Source organism: Xyrauchen texanus, chromosome 33, assembly GCF_025860055.1.
Source record: "Xyrauchen texanus isolate HMW12.3.18 chromosome 33, RBS_HiC_50CHRs, whole genome shotgun sequence".
NCBI lineage: Eukaryota > Metazoa > Chordata > Actinopteri > Cypriniformes > Catostomidae > Xyrauchen > Xyrauchen texanus.
In genome coordinates, this window is record NC_068308.1 from 32,135,243 (window position 1) to 32,149,184 (window position 13,942).

At 37.0% G+C, this 13,942-nt stretch overlaps 1 protein-coding gene across 2 annotated transcripts; it reads left to right on the forward strand.

Annotated features, from left to right (window-relative positions):
* The first annotated feature begins 1,281 nt into the window (after positions 1-1,281).
* On the forward strand, positions 1,282-12,988 carry LOC127627257 (uncharacterized). 2 transcript variants are annotated; one of them, XM_052103597.1, is made up of 16 exons: positions 1,282-1,527; positions 5,225-5,329; positions 5,609-5,684; positions 6,286-6,442; positions 6,522-6,567; positions 7,152-7,210; positions 7,361-7,396; positions 8,858-8,910; positions 9,170-9,302; positions 9,443-9,660; positions 9,784-9,829; positions 10,053-10,118; positions 10,238-10,297; positions 10,383-10,471; positions 12,260-12,354; positions 12,486-12,988. In XM_052103597.1, the coding sequence occupies exons 1-16, from the start codon at positions 1,491-1,493 to the stop codon at positions 12,518-12,520; spliced, it is 1,311 nt and encodes a 436-aa protein (XP_051959557.1). In that variant the 5' UTR covers positions 1,282-1,490; the 3' UTR covers positions 12,521-12,988. The 2 variants fall into 2 exon arrangements, 1 of the variants encoding a protein (XP_051959557.1); XR_007968537.1 differs by lacking the exons at positions 12,260-12,354; positions 12,486-12,988 and having other exon boundaries at positions 10,053-10,143; positions 10,383-10,443.
* The last annotated feature ends 954 nt before the right edge of the window (positions 12,989-13,942 follow it).

The window sequence follows — 13,942 nt, forward strand, 5'->3', positions numbered from 1 at the left end:
TGCAGGAGAATATTTGCTTTAAATTTGAATTGTTTTATTTAAAAGTAGACATTTTAAGCTTTCTTTAGACATATGTTTCATGTTTGTTTGATAAGTATTCGCAGAGTTTCAGTTCATTTTTGTGACGTGTTTCAGAAATATGCTCGTGGAGACAGAGACGTCTGATAGCTTACCCGTTTTATTTTCTTTATTTTACAAAAGCATAAGGTTTTGTTGTTATTGTGAGTGTACACAAATAAAAGTAGACCCTTTATAGTCTCTAATGATGTCTTACACTTATCTGTGTACCCAAAAATTACGGAGTATTTTAAGTTGTTTCTGCTGTAATGACGAAAATATCTAGCAGGACGTGCCGGCGCGTCCGTCGACCCCAGAGGCCCTCTAGGTACTACAGCTGCGTTGGTCTGCAAGCAGTCTGAAATCTTTAAATACCAACCAAAGAAAATTTCACTGAGCTCTTCTTTAACCACAAAAAAATGGAGAATAATAATTTTGAGTCATAGAATTGTCCTTTAAAAGTGTCAGAGATATAGGCTAAAGATGTCCATAAGTCATCTGGTGGTCTACAATAATAAAAAAAAAATTTAAAAAAAAAAGTCATAACCAACTAAATTAATCTCGTAACAGGAAAAATGGAAAAATACATTTATTTTATAGTCTATATTTCAATTATAAACAAAACATTTCACTGCCCAAAATGTCCTAATATTTTATAGTGCATGGTTGAATGTTGTGATTGGTGGACAAATGCTGTAAAAGCATGTATACAAGCAGCTCATCAATGCTTTGAATATAGTCAGTCAATAATAAATAAGTGCTATTAAATAATAAAAATAGTTGTATATTCTTTTCCAAAAAATAATAATAATTATTATTATTATTAATAATAATAATAATTTATAAATTAGTATAAATCCAAGTTCTTCCTATTTTATAGAATGTTTTATTTTTGTCAATAATTACATTTGATGAATTAATTATTTAGGTCATGTAAAATAAACCTACATCTGACCTTTTAAGTAAAGCAATAACATGATAATAATAATATTGGTAGGCTACTACTAATAATAACAAACATAATAATCATTGTTTATTGTTATAGCTGTTATTAATTAGGCTACCTGCTTTTTAGTCTTTTTTTATGTTTGATTGTGTATTGTTTTTTTCAGTGTTTTAATGCTTAAATAATGCTTTAGAAATCAATACATCTGTGTAAATTCACTGTAGTCATCGAGAGGGCCCAATATCGTTGTCGTGATCATCATCATGCTTATGGGATTGCACCAATCTCATGTAGGCCTAGCCTACATTTATGACAGCACCTCTGAACGTGTTTCCAATTTAACTCATCAAACAGCCTTAAGACAAAAGTATCTGATGACGGGTTATAAAGGCGCATTCAGTTCTGTCCAGAGGAGCTCGCTAAATGTCACGGATCATGCGTTTATAAGGTGCTCGAAGCCCGACTCCTGCTGATTCCATTGACAATAATGCCAGCGAAAGATCCGCTTATCGAAACACTTAAAGGTAGGCTTGATATGCCACTCATGATCATATGCATGTAAAGGCACTTTGGCCTCAAGATGACAGCTTGTCATCTCTCAGTGATGCCTGTTGTTGTGATGACGCATGCTGAAAGCCCGAGTCCTTTACGCACTCAGACAAGCCAAATTCAACTAGTGAGGGAAAAATTGTGGAGAGCGTTCACACAGGACTACTTGCATTCTGTCTTGCGTTATTTTTAAATTGTTGATCTGTGCAGATATATAGGCTACCTACTCAGACGGGCGTCTTTGGCCCTTGCGTCGCGTCTCAAAAACGTATTTTTGCGTTCAAAAACGTTTCAAAGACGCATTTTTTTTATTTAAGGGACCGTTCAGACAGGACGCGTTATTAAACTAGAAAACAAAGCTTATAACGCATAGCAGCAAATGTAAAATTTTGTAAACAAAATGCAGGTGAAATTATTATTATTTTTTTTTTTTTTTTTTGTTGACGTTTTTAAACCCCAACACGGTCGTCGTCTATAAACGCGGCAATCCTGCACGAGACCCACAAAACAGCCCTATACGCGGCGCAATGGCAACGGTCCGTTTACATAGAATAACTATTGAATAATAGCGCAGAAGAACGCAAAAACGCATTCGGTGTAAACGGCCGCTCAGTGTCTCGTGCAGGACGCTGCGTAAACGCGCTGCCTCGAGCTTTTTTTCTTTTGTTTTTTTTTTTAGCTCAAGAACGCGTAACGGTCCCTAATTTCTTCTTCTTCTTCTTATTATTATTATTATTTTAACGTCTCTCAAGATCCCCGCGTTCTGTTATTTAGTTGCGCTCCGTCTAACTGTTTTGACGCGCCGCCTTTAAAATACGACGCTCATGGCAAAAGAACAGCGAGACGCGATGCAATGATCAAAAAGACAACGGTCTGACCCATAAACAGACCAAAAATAAAAACTCAAGAATGTTGATAGAGTGTGTGGATAGCCCCTTATTTTATTTATTTTTTTGCATATGACATACAAAATATTACAAACTCAAAACAATTAATGTCCAAAAATAATGAGAAGAATAGCCTTAGATTAAATTGAAAACAAAGGGAATAAACAAAAGGAAAAAAGATAAATAACTAATAAAATAATGATAGCATATTACCAAATAAATTAAGACCAAAGATGTTTAACAGTTTATCGTTTTGACATCGTTTTATCGTTTTGCTGTTCAGTGTTCTGAGGGATAGTATTAAATAAGTATAAGGTCATGCAAATAAAATAAAACAAATAAATAAACTTTGTTAGCTGATGAGAATTTGCACTTATTACTAAAATACATTGCTAATAATTGTATTATATTAGCTGTATATTATGATTATGATAAGAAAAGATTACATTGAAGAAAAAAAAGTTTGTTTGACTTAAAGGGGCACAGCACCCCCCTGTTTCAGCACAGTTGAGCTCTCACCACATTTTTAAAAGATGCACTCAAAGTGGGCCTGATCAGCAGCAGAGTGAGGGGTGATAATGCAGTTAACAGCCAGTGGCGTGTCCAGACTTTTTTGACTGGGGTGGCCTATGTGGGACACAGACAGGGTTGGGAGGGTTACTTTGAAATATATTCCACTACAGATTACAGAATACATGCTGTAAAATGTCAGTTGTAACGTATTCCATTAGATTACTCAAGGTCAGTAACGTATTATAAATACTTTGGATTACTTCTTCAGCAGTGGTGCATTTTTGCACTTTTTTGACTATAAAAACTCAGTAAGACAAAATACTGAGTAAGTAGTCAGTAAGACAAAATACACATGTTAAAAATACATTCTCTGAAAAACCTAAATATCTTATGCAGTGTTGTTTCTAAAACAAGATCAATCTAATTGATCTTGTTTTAAGGATTTTTAGATATTTTTACAGGAAAACAATACAACAGTTATTATCAAGAATATGATTTTTGCCCTAATATCAAAGGTCTTACTATTATAATTCAATTTACACATCACATTCTCAGAGATAGATTTCTGATTCATAACAAGCTCAACTTCACCTTTAGACATGGCTTCACCAATGGACCCGCTGCATGTGAGTCACTGTTTGAGCAAGTAAAAGCAGTAGATGAGGTTAGATAGAGCTGGAAACTTTGGGGAATTGTCTTGCGCGTGCTTTCAGGCATGTCCTTGCATGCGAGATGTTGTACTGCGCGCGCAGGAGATGTCATGCGTGCGGGGGATCTTCCCGTTTCTTCGTGCGGCAATGAACTACTAAGTGTCAATAATGCACGCAAGGGTTTAAAACACGTGCGTGAGTTCTTCCTTTTTCCTCACGTGGCTTTAATCTATCGCACGTGGGAGTCAAAAATGCGAGCGGATTAATGGCGTTGAATACGGGGGATCACCAAACTAGATTGCGCAGCCTTAAAGCCTAGGGCACCCCCGGGCAGTCAAGTTCCCCCTGGTAGTCAAGGGCCCCTGGGCACTGGCCCCAATGGTCTGGATGGTAATCCGTCCCTGTATATAGTGTGTCTTTAAATTACATAAATGTTATGGACACTGCTAATAACACATGATTATGATAACAAACCTAATATGTACAAGTTTTGTGGTAATGTGGATTGTATCTTTTAAAGATTTTTTAAACCTTTGTTTGAGCCAGATAGTTTTAAGTAAACTTGATATCCTCGCATGTTTAAAAGAAAATACTTATGCACACATTTCATATCTGAATGAATGAAGGGTTCTAGGCAAATATCCATGGCCACGGAGGCTATTCCCCTGTTGCTGCCAGCGCCCACGGTCACTGAGGCCGATCCCCTGCTTCTGCCAGGGCCCACGGTCACTGAGGCCGATCCCCTGCGCCCACGGTCACTGAGGCCGATCCTCTGCTGCTGACAGCATCCTCGGCCATGGAGACAGTTTCCCTGCAGCTGCCAGCATCCATGGCCAAAAAGGCCATTCTCCTACAGCTGACAACAGACAAGGAGGCCGTTTCCATGTCACTACCAGCGTTAATAGTCACGGAGGCCGATCCCCTGCTGCTGCCAGTGTCCATGGCGATGGAGGCTGTTTTCCCTTTCCTGCCTGTGCTCACGACCACGGAGGTCATTTCCCCTTCCCTGCCTGCGCTAATGCTAAATAATGTGTTACATTTGCTCATTTTAATTAAGTTAATTGAGCAAGCAGTAAAAATCAGGCTAAGTGAACACCATTTGTTAGAAATCTGAATCAGTTTGAAGATTTCATAGTTACAGTATGGATTGTAAGAGTTAAAGGACGGCCAAGGAGGAGGCGGGACCGGCTGAACAGTAAATGTAAAGTTTAATGCCAAACTCAACATAAACAAATACACACACATGCAGCGCGGCTGCACGTGCCTCTCTCTCTAGAACTGGAGTCTCCTGCTCCCATTTTCTCACTCTCCTGCAGATCAGCTGATCAGCGCAGGCAGTGCACCCTCATGGCCCCATGTCAGCTGGTGGCCCACCCCACCTCCTGGGAACCTGGGGGAGAGACGAGAGGAGGTGTGGGGAGAGGGAAAGAGCAAGCTGGAGACACACACACACACACAGAGAGAGAGAGAAAAGACAAAAACTTATTCGCCGGTTCCACGACAAGGGTGCCAACTATGCTGTTTTGGAGATAATGATGCAAGCATTATTCCAGCCATATTATGTAATCCTATTCACAGTGACAGAAAAGAAACTAACCATTATCCTTACCGTTTATTCATAGTGTGCATTCTGAATTTAAAATCCGAAGGCACAGTGACTGACTCCAGCCCACACCTGGCGTCCTGCTGTGAGCTCCTGGAACTTATACTGCGAAAGGGACTACAACGTAAGCTCAACACACCAACACACACTTCCCTATACACAAACATGCACAAAAGAGCAACCCAAATCATTAATTGTCAGCAAACACACACACAAGGGGCATTATAACATTGACTTTGCACACATTATGGGAAAATCCATCCAAATTACAAAATGATGTTTCTTACAATATACAGATGGTAAGGAAGAAACCAAAAAATACCAAGCAAATAAAAGTGAATATAAATGATACTATAATTTTTCTGGTTAATTAACAATGGTGCATTCTGTATAATGTTTTTAGAGCCTGTTCTCAGCTTGGCACATAGAGATTACTGGCATTGTTTTGAACAGCTTCTACAGCACGACACATGTGGCAGGTAAGATTGTTACTGCATTACTGAAGTCCTGCATTAGCAGTTTTTTTCTATTTTAAAACACTTTCTCCTATCCAGCTAAATATAAAAAAAAAACAGCTAGAAGTAAGCCATTGATAGGTTGATTTTCCCCTAAAAACGTAAAACTGTGTGACCTTGCCCTGTTTGTTTGAGCATCCCAACCAGCCCAACTCTCTTTTTGGCCGACCAATTGAAGATGGCATTTGAAATAAAAATGATTATTTCTCCAATTCCATTTGGTGCCACTAGTGTTGCAAGAATTACACACTTCAGATTTAAAATATTTCTTGCAAGGTGATTTGCAGTTCTGTTTCCTTAAATGTACATTTGTCATCTGTGGTTTCGAGTAATACATGTCTACTTGAAATGTTATATTTGGACATTCGCCAAATGATAGATGATATATTTAATTTGACATGAATGATAACTTGTGTTTTATTAAATTAAAATAAAATATGGTGCAATAGAACTAAGGTCTATAGATACTAACTGATTGATATCAGTCAGAGTGTTGCTGAAAATGGAATAGAATGTGCATATAAACGTGGCCTATCTAAACAGAATTTGCTGTCTTTTCCTGAAGGTTGAGTTCAGTCTCTTTGGCAGTGCAACAGACTGCAGCCTGCACCAAACTTATTACCTCTCAGGGCCGAGGACGCTTCTTCATACGTCTGATACTGATAAGAAGAACTCTGGGAAATGTTGTAAAACATATATTACACACAAACAGAGTAATAGAGGTTAGTGGACACTCAAAAATTGATGATTGAATAGGCCTATTCAGGCCTTTTATAGATGATCATTGTCTTTTCTTTGCAGTGGTACTGCCCTAACATTGCCATTCTGAGAAATCAGGAGTTTGTTGGTAAGTTTCCTAATCCAGGTTTCTAGCTTAGATATTTAAAGCTGTAAGTGATTATTATAAGGAAAAGATGTCCACGGGCCGATGTCTGATCGTTGTTTAGCCAATCAGAAGGCTTAAAGCTGAAGTGTGTATTTTCTGCACCACTAGCGTCACCAAACAGAATTGCAAAAAAACTAAAATTGCTTTCAAAAAGCTTTTCTGAACACTTCCCCTGTCTTACGTTGATCAAACAAACAGATAGCCCCACCCCAGACTCACGCTATTGGTCACTGGTGTCACGAGTCAATGGCAAAACATAGGGAAATATATGTCTGTCACCAGAAAATAATGTACTACAATGCAATTAAATAATTTTGATTTAAACTTTTTAAAACTTTTCTAATTCGACTCTTTGGTCTGGACGGACCGCTAATAAACGACGCAGTGTTTATAGTCAACCAATGAATGTCCAAGTTAAAGTTGTCTTTACATAATAAGCTGGGATCGGGTGGATTTTAACACAGAAAAAGTTACACACTTCAGCTTTAAGCAGTTAGATACTTTGCGTTTGTCATAATTAGTGTCTCTCAACTCTCTTCATACAGAACCCTTTCTCTCATTGTCTATGGTATTGTCAGAAATGGACTTCAAGCTTAGTATTGAGGTATAAACCTAATTCTTAACCTTATTATTTGCTATAAGCTTTATTAAGTTTTGCATGCAGTCATTTTACCATCTGTTTCTGTATATTGGCATCCTTTTGAAAACTATGCAATAATATGATATGAAATTTCCTTTGTAACTTTCATCTCAGAACTGCAGCTTCCTGGATGAAAGCTGGCTGCTTCCGGTATGATTTCAATTCTCTCTTCATTTACTCAGATGTGTATGACTTTCTTCTGCTGAACACAAACAAACATTTTTAGAATAATTTTGAACTGAATGGAGCTCCAGTTGAAGCTCCAACAAGACATAAAGCAGCATACAAGTAATACGTAAGACCCCAGCATTAAATCCATATCTTCAGAAGCGATATGATAGGTGTGTGAGAAACAGATCAATATTTAAATCCTTTTTTTACTATCAATCTCCATTTTAACTTTCACTTTTACATTCTTCTTTTGTTTTTGGTGATTTGCAATCATTGTGCACATCACCACCTACTGGACAGGAAGGAGAATTTATGGTAAAAATATCAGTGTTTTTCTGTTTCTCTCCTACACTCTCTGCTGAAGGTATACATTTCACCACAGGAGTTTTATGGAATAATTTTATGCTGCATTTATGTGCATTTTGGAGCTTCAAAATTAATTTGCATTGTAAGGACCTACTTGAAATATTATTTAAAAAATCTTTGTTAGTGTAGACTGCAGAAGAAAGAAAGTCATGCACACTTGGGATGCCAGTAGGGTGAGTAAATCAGAGAATTATTTTTTTTTTGTGCAAAATATACCTTTAAGATCAATAAACCGCATTTGTGGCATAATGTTGATTAGCACAAAAAAATATATAAAATATTTCAATATTATTTTATATTTTTATTTTGCAAAGATATAAAAAGATTTACTTTGGTGCAATGAAAGTTGAAAGAGCAATAAAAGTGCACGCTAAAGTCGTGTAGTTTGTGGCAGCCATCACAAACTGTCCAGAGCTGTCCATTTCAGGGCCTGATCTCTCATTTATTGATGCATGTAGTTTCCATGGTCTAGCAATCGTCTGTGCAACAATGATGAAACAATGGTAAAGTGCAATAAATAGTAAATCTATATGAGTTCCAAAACAATGTGTTTATGAAAATTATAATAAATATGATGACATATATTGCCAGCCTGCAATTTAATGCAGCATAATTTAATATTTTTGTATTGCTGAAATAGTTGGAAGTGGCTTATACCGGAAGCGGCCCACATTTAAGTTTGAAAATGGCCGCGCCTTAGTTACGTTGAAAAATAAGGTGGCCTTGATATGACTTTACCCATAAATGGTTAGTATGCGATTTTATCACACTAAAATGATGTTAGAATTTATAATGTTTACGTCATGTGACTTCACTTTTGAAACGGTGTGTATTTTAGTGTTTTTGGACTGGCCCCTTTAACTTTCTTTGTAAGTGCCTTACTGTAACCAGGATTTGTGCTTTTTTTTTTTTTAAACGAGGGACAATAATCAAACTTCTGTTATTTTTTTAAATCAGTATTATGCCACAAATGCTGTTAATTGAGCTTAACTTGTAATGAACCCTGAATATTCCTTAATTTGGCTGTTTTGCATGAAGAAGAAAGGCATGTTGCAAACCTTGCTTGTGTTTTAGGTCTGTCAAATCTATGAGGCTGTTCCATGTCGGGAGCTGGGCATGGTGCTCAGGTTAGCATGTTGGCATTACAATTCTGAATGCTAGATTTGTTCATCTTTTTCAGGATTTTGTAGAAATGTGTTATTTTTTTTTCAAACATTCTAATCCTGTTTTTGCTCTCGGAGTTGAGAAAGTATAAATTGCAACTCAAGTTTTTCGTTTTCTTGAATGTAAAGCAGATATACAGCACTCATTACTCTGTATCTGCAATGTATTCCGATGTAATGTTATATGTTATAATTAAATATTAATTATCTTTCTCTCTTAAAGGTACCTAGATGGACGTGTGTTTGTGTTGGACCTGCTTCGCGGTAGTCAAGCTCAGGTCGACATGTTTACCAAGCCTGGTGACATCATTGATGAAATCAATGGAATATCACTAAGGAATGCCAGTAATGGACAGGTAATCAGAAATATTACCCAGATTATGTACTGCATGACCCTACATAATGACATACCCAAAATGTTATTTTGGGGTAAACTATTACTTTACATATAAAAATGCACCGTAGAGCTAAATATCTGATTCGCATCACCCCAAAGGCAGGTGTGGTTCTTTCGAAGCTAAAGGGTCAGCCACTTTCCATTCGTCTGATCCGATGGAGAGGAGGAGATGGATCCATCTATCAGCCTTTGGTCAAACACTTACGGCAACTCGAACAGGAAAAATCAACACTTCAGTTTGGTACAAAACCAGCCTCTCACCAGGACAGAACCATGGATCAGAGTAAAGGCCAGACACCGTGTGTGAAAGATGGCAGGTGTACAAGTGGCCCCATTGAAATTACTATCAATAAAGACGTCATGTGTGTTTGCAACTGTATTAGTCTCAAATACCATGAATAGCCAGAGCCTGTAACTGTTTGATCATGTTTCATTAACAGGATCCTGTATGGTGTGCACTTCCTTGGAAAAGCAAATATAGGAATGGTAGTTATGTAAACATCTCTTTTTATGGTGCTCTTGCTTGGCTTTAATCCATACATGTGTATTTTTGTATTAGAGTGAATAATTGATCCTAAAATCATAAGAATCATGAGAACCTCTTCTGCACAGATTATACAAAGTAAAAAAACTTGTACGCAATTATTAATGAATGAGACCCAATGTGATTATTGAATATTAATGTCATTTTTTTTATTTTTATTTTAAGTATGGAGATAAGGAGGTTTTGCATCATGCTGTTCCTGTTGTCCTGAAGAGCAGACAGGCGAGAAAGGTACAATATATGTGCAACTGAGCAAGTGAGTTTTATGTAGCGAGCTACATATGATTGTGTAGAGACCTACTGTATATAGTTATTGAGGCATTCTTTCTGGTTGTGCTGTTGCATATTAGGAAGTACTGCTGGATGTAAAGGAGACACACCTTACCTGCACAGATAAGACCAATGAGCAGGTATGTATAACCCAATTTTTATATATTAGAATAACAGGAGGGAAATGGAGACTGATTTTAGGCCAATGTCTCTCCTTTCAAACAGGAGCTGTTTCAACACCACTTCCCAGAGATCTCTTGTGTTGGAAGATATGGAAACCAACCCGATTTAACCATTTTTGCTTTTTGTGTATTGTAAGTATATTGAGAAATTGTTGTATAATAAAATCTCTATTCATACACTATGGCAAGAAAAAGTATGTTTACCCTACCTGCATTTACAGTATGTATAAATTTGTCTTAAAATCTGGTTTGATCTTCATATAAGTTACAATGATGAACAAACACAATCTGTTTTAACTAATAACACAACAATTATTGTTGTGTTCTTGTACATATTGTATACATCGTTCAAACATTCACAGTGTAGGGTGGAAAAAGTATGTGAACGCCTTGGCTAATGATGTCAACAAAAGCTAATTAGAGTCCTGATTTGGCAAACCTGGCTTCCAATTAATAAAAGAAGATTGGAAGTGTGGGTTTTAGCTAATTTGACTTATAAAAGGCACTTTGCTCTTCATAAGAAGCATCTGTTGACGTGGACCATGCCTCACAATAAAAGAGATCTCAGAAGACCTACGATACATAAATGTTGCTTTGCATAAAGCTGGAAAGGATTACAAAGTTATCTCGAAGAGCTTAGATATTTATATGTTCACAATTAGACAAATTGTCTATAAATGGAGATAATTTAATACTGTGGTAACTCTCGCAAGAAGTGTCCGTCCAGCCAAGATGACTCAAAGGGCACAATGCAGAATGCTCAGTGAGGTAAAAAAGATCCTTGGGTGACAGCTAAAGATTTGAAGGAATCATTGGAACTGGTTAACATCCCTGTCCATGAAAACATTACTGTGTGCCTAAAGTTTGCCAAAGACCACCTTCACACTCCACAGTACTTCTGGGAAAATGTTTTGTGGACTGATGAAACTAAGGGTTAATTGTTTGGGAAGAACACACAGCACTACGTATGGTGTTTGCACCACATACCAACATGAAAACATCATCCCAGCAGTGAAGTACAGTGGAGGGAGCATCATGATTTGGGGCTTCATGGTCCTGGACCGCTTGCCATCATCAAGGGTAAAATGAATTCCTAACTTTATCAAGATATCCTACAAGATAATGTCAGGGTGGCTGTGCACCAGCTGAAGCTAACTAGAAGCTGGGTGATGCAGCAGGACAATTACTCTAGATATCGAAGTAAATCCACTACAGAATGGCTTCAATAAAAGAAAAGGCACCTTTTGGATTGGCTGAGTTAGAGCCCAGACCTTAACCCTTAACGATGCTGTGGAATGACCTCAAGAGAGCTGTTCACACCAGACATCCTAATAATATGGCTGAGCTGAAGAAGAAGGTCCAAACGTCCTTCTGAATGTTGTCCAGGTCTAATCCGCATCTACCAGAAATACTTGGTTGAGGTTATTGCTGCCAAAGGAGGATCGTATAACCACTTACATTTTCCACAGCACTGTGCATGGTTAATGTAATGTGTTCTATAAAATTGTTTGTGTGTTGTTAGCTTAAGCACATTGTGTTTGTCTATACTTGTGACTTTGAAGATGACATCGCATTTTATGGCCAATTAATGCAGAAAACCAGCTAATTCCAAAGGGATCACATACTTATTCTTGTCTCTGTACTATATAAAGGTTTTAAATAAGGTTCAAGGCATGCTGTTTCATGCCATGTTGAAACCTCAAATTGTTCTTGTACAGTTGAAGTACAGGCTTTCCTCTTTAACATAAAGTGATATGATGTTGGAATTTGAATAAATGGCAGGCGAGTATCAAGACAGGTTTATCCGCTTTCCATTTGCTTATCACCTGCTTATTTCCTTCCGGACTTTGTACCTGCTTTTTTTTTTAGAAATTGACATTTACTATGTGCTATATATGAGCATTTCATTGCCTGTTTCAGAGATACACTGCATGCAGGCAAACCATCAGGCTTCTGTTGTGTGGTCCTGCAGGCTGCCACAAGTAGTGAATGTGAAGAAATTGTTAACCGTATAGGTGAGACTGCTTCCACCATAATTTACAGGGTTCATATAAATTAAGGCAAGAAAAATCATGCAACTTCTCATTTATTTTAAAATAATAATAATATATTTTGTGCCTATTCTTTATTTTTTATTTCCCCACAGCGGCTGGGTTTAAACATACAGAATGGTTTGTATGAAAATACCTCAACACTTGAGTGGACTGGAGATCTTCAGAAGTTTATAAATGTTTCTTAATACAATATATTTTATTGTTTTTATTATCATATATGACACAAGAATATTCTAAAAACATTATTGTAAAAACCTGTATCTGTGGAAAATAATGTTGATTGAAATACTCATATGTCTCATTTTGTGTGTTTATTTTTATCTTTTGCATTAGAATTTACATTTAATAATTTGTATGGACGGATACATTTTAGAAATATTTTGAAAGATTAGAAAGAAACATTTCTCACCATTTGTGATATTCATATATCCTTTTTAACCTTACCATAATAGCACAAACTCACTTCACTTCAACCTATGATATGCTACAAAATCTTCTAAACAGGAGTCAAGTAGCCATAATCTTGCCAGCAGTTTTTTATTTATTTAACATTGCCTTATGCATCATCTGTTGCTTCATTATGTTTTGCTTTTTGTCCTGTACAAGACATAATATATCATACAAATAATAAAAAATAAAAAACACACACTCTTTTCTCTATATAGGGGAGAGCGGGCCACAAACTAACACTTTTTTCACATTAATTTTACACGTCTGGTACTGATTTCGACCGTGGTATGATGGTTGGTGCTAGATGGGCTGGTTTGAGTATTTCTGTAACTGCTGATCTCCTGGGAGACTCACACACAACAGTTTCTAGAGCACCAAGCCACGAGTGATCTTTTGCAACCTGCCTTATTATATCATCATCAGAAATATATTTATCAGCAGCCTATCAAATCTGTATGAATGGTGAGGTTTCATGAGGATTTATGCTTGTTCTCTACATTGCTGAATAACGTTAGAGAGGGAATTCAACTGCAAGAGAATAAATAATAATAATAAAAAAACAAGAACGAATAAAATCTGAGCATGGCACAGTTGGTCTGTGCGTGCATTCATACACAGTACATGTGCGCTCAAGCATGGTGTGTCAATCAAACATGCACACTCGCAATCTCACTTGAGAGTTCAACACTAATCTGTCCATCACTTGAATAGCTACAGTACGACAACAGTATTTATAGGGGAAAACAAACTGTTTTTGCTGCTAATTTTGGATATATCGCTCTTGTTTTTGAACACATCTCTGGTTTACGTTATGTTGAATAATCGTGGTGTTAGTTGACAACAGAGTGACAACACAGTGACAACAGAACTGATCTATATCAGAGAATTTAACTATTACACCCCTTATGTTTAAAATAATTACTAAAAAGAATAGTAGACCCAAAAATTTAAATTCTCTCATCATTTCCTCACCCTCAGCATGCCATCCAAGAAATGTATTATTTCCTTTCTTCTGCTGAAGAATATCTCAGCTCTGTTGGTCCATACAATGCAAGCGAATGGTGACCAGAAATGTGAAGCTCCAAAAAGCACATAAAGG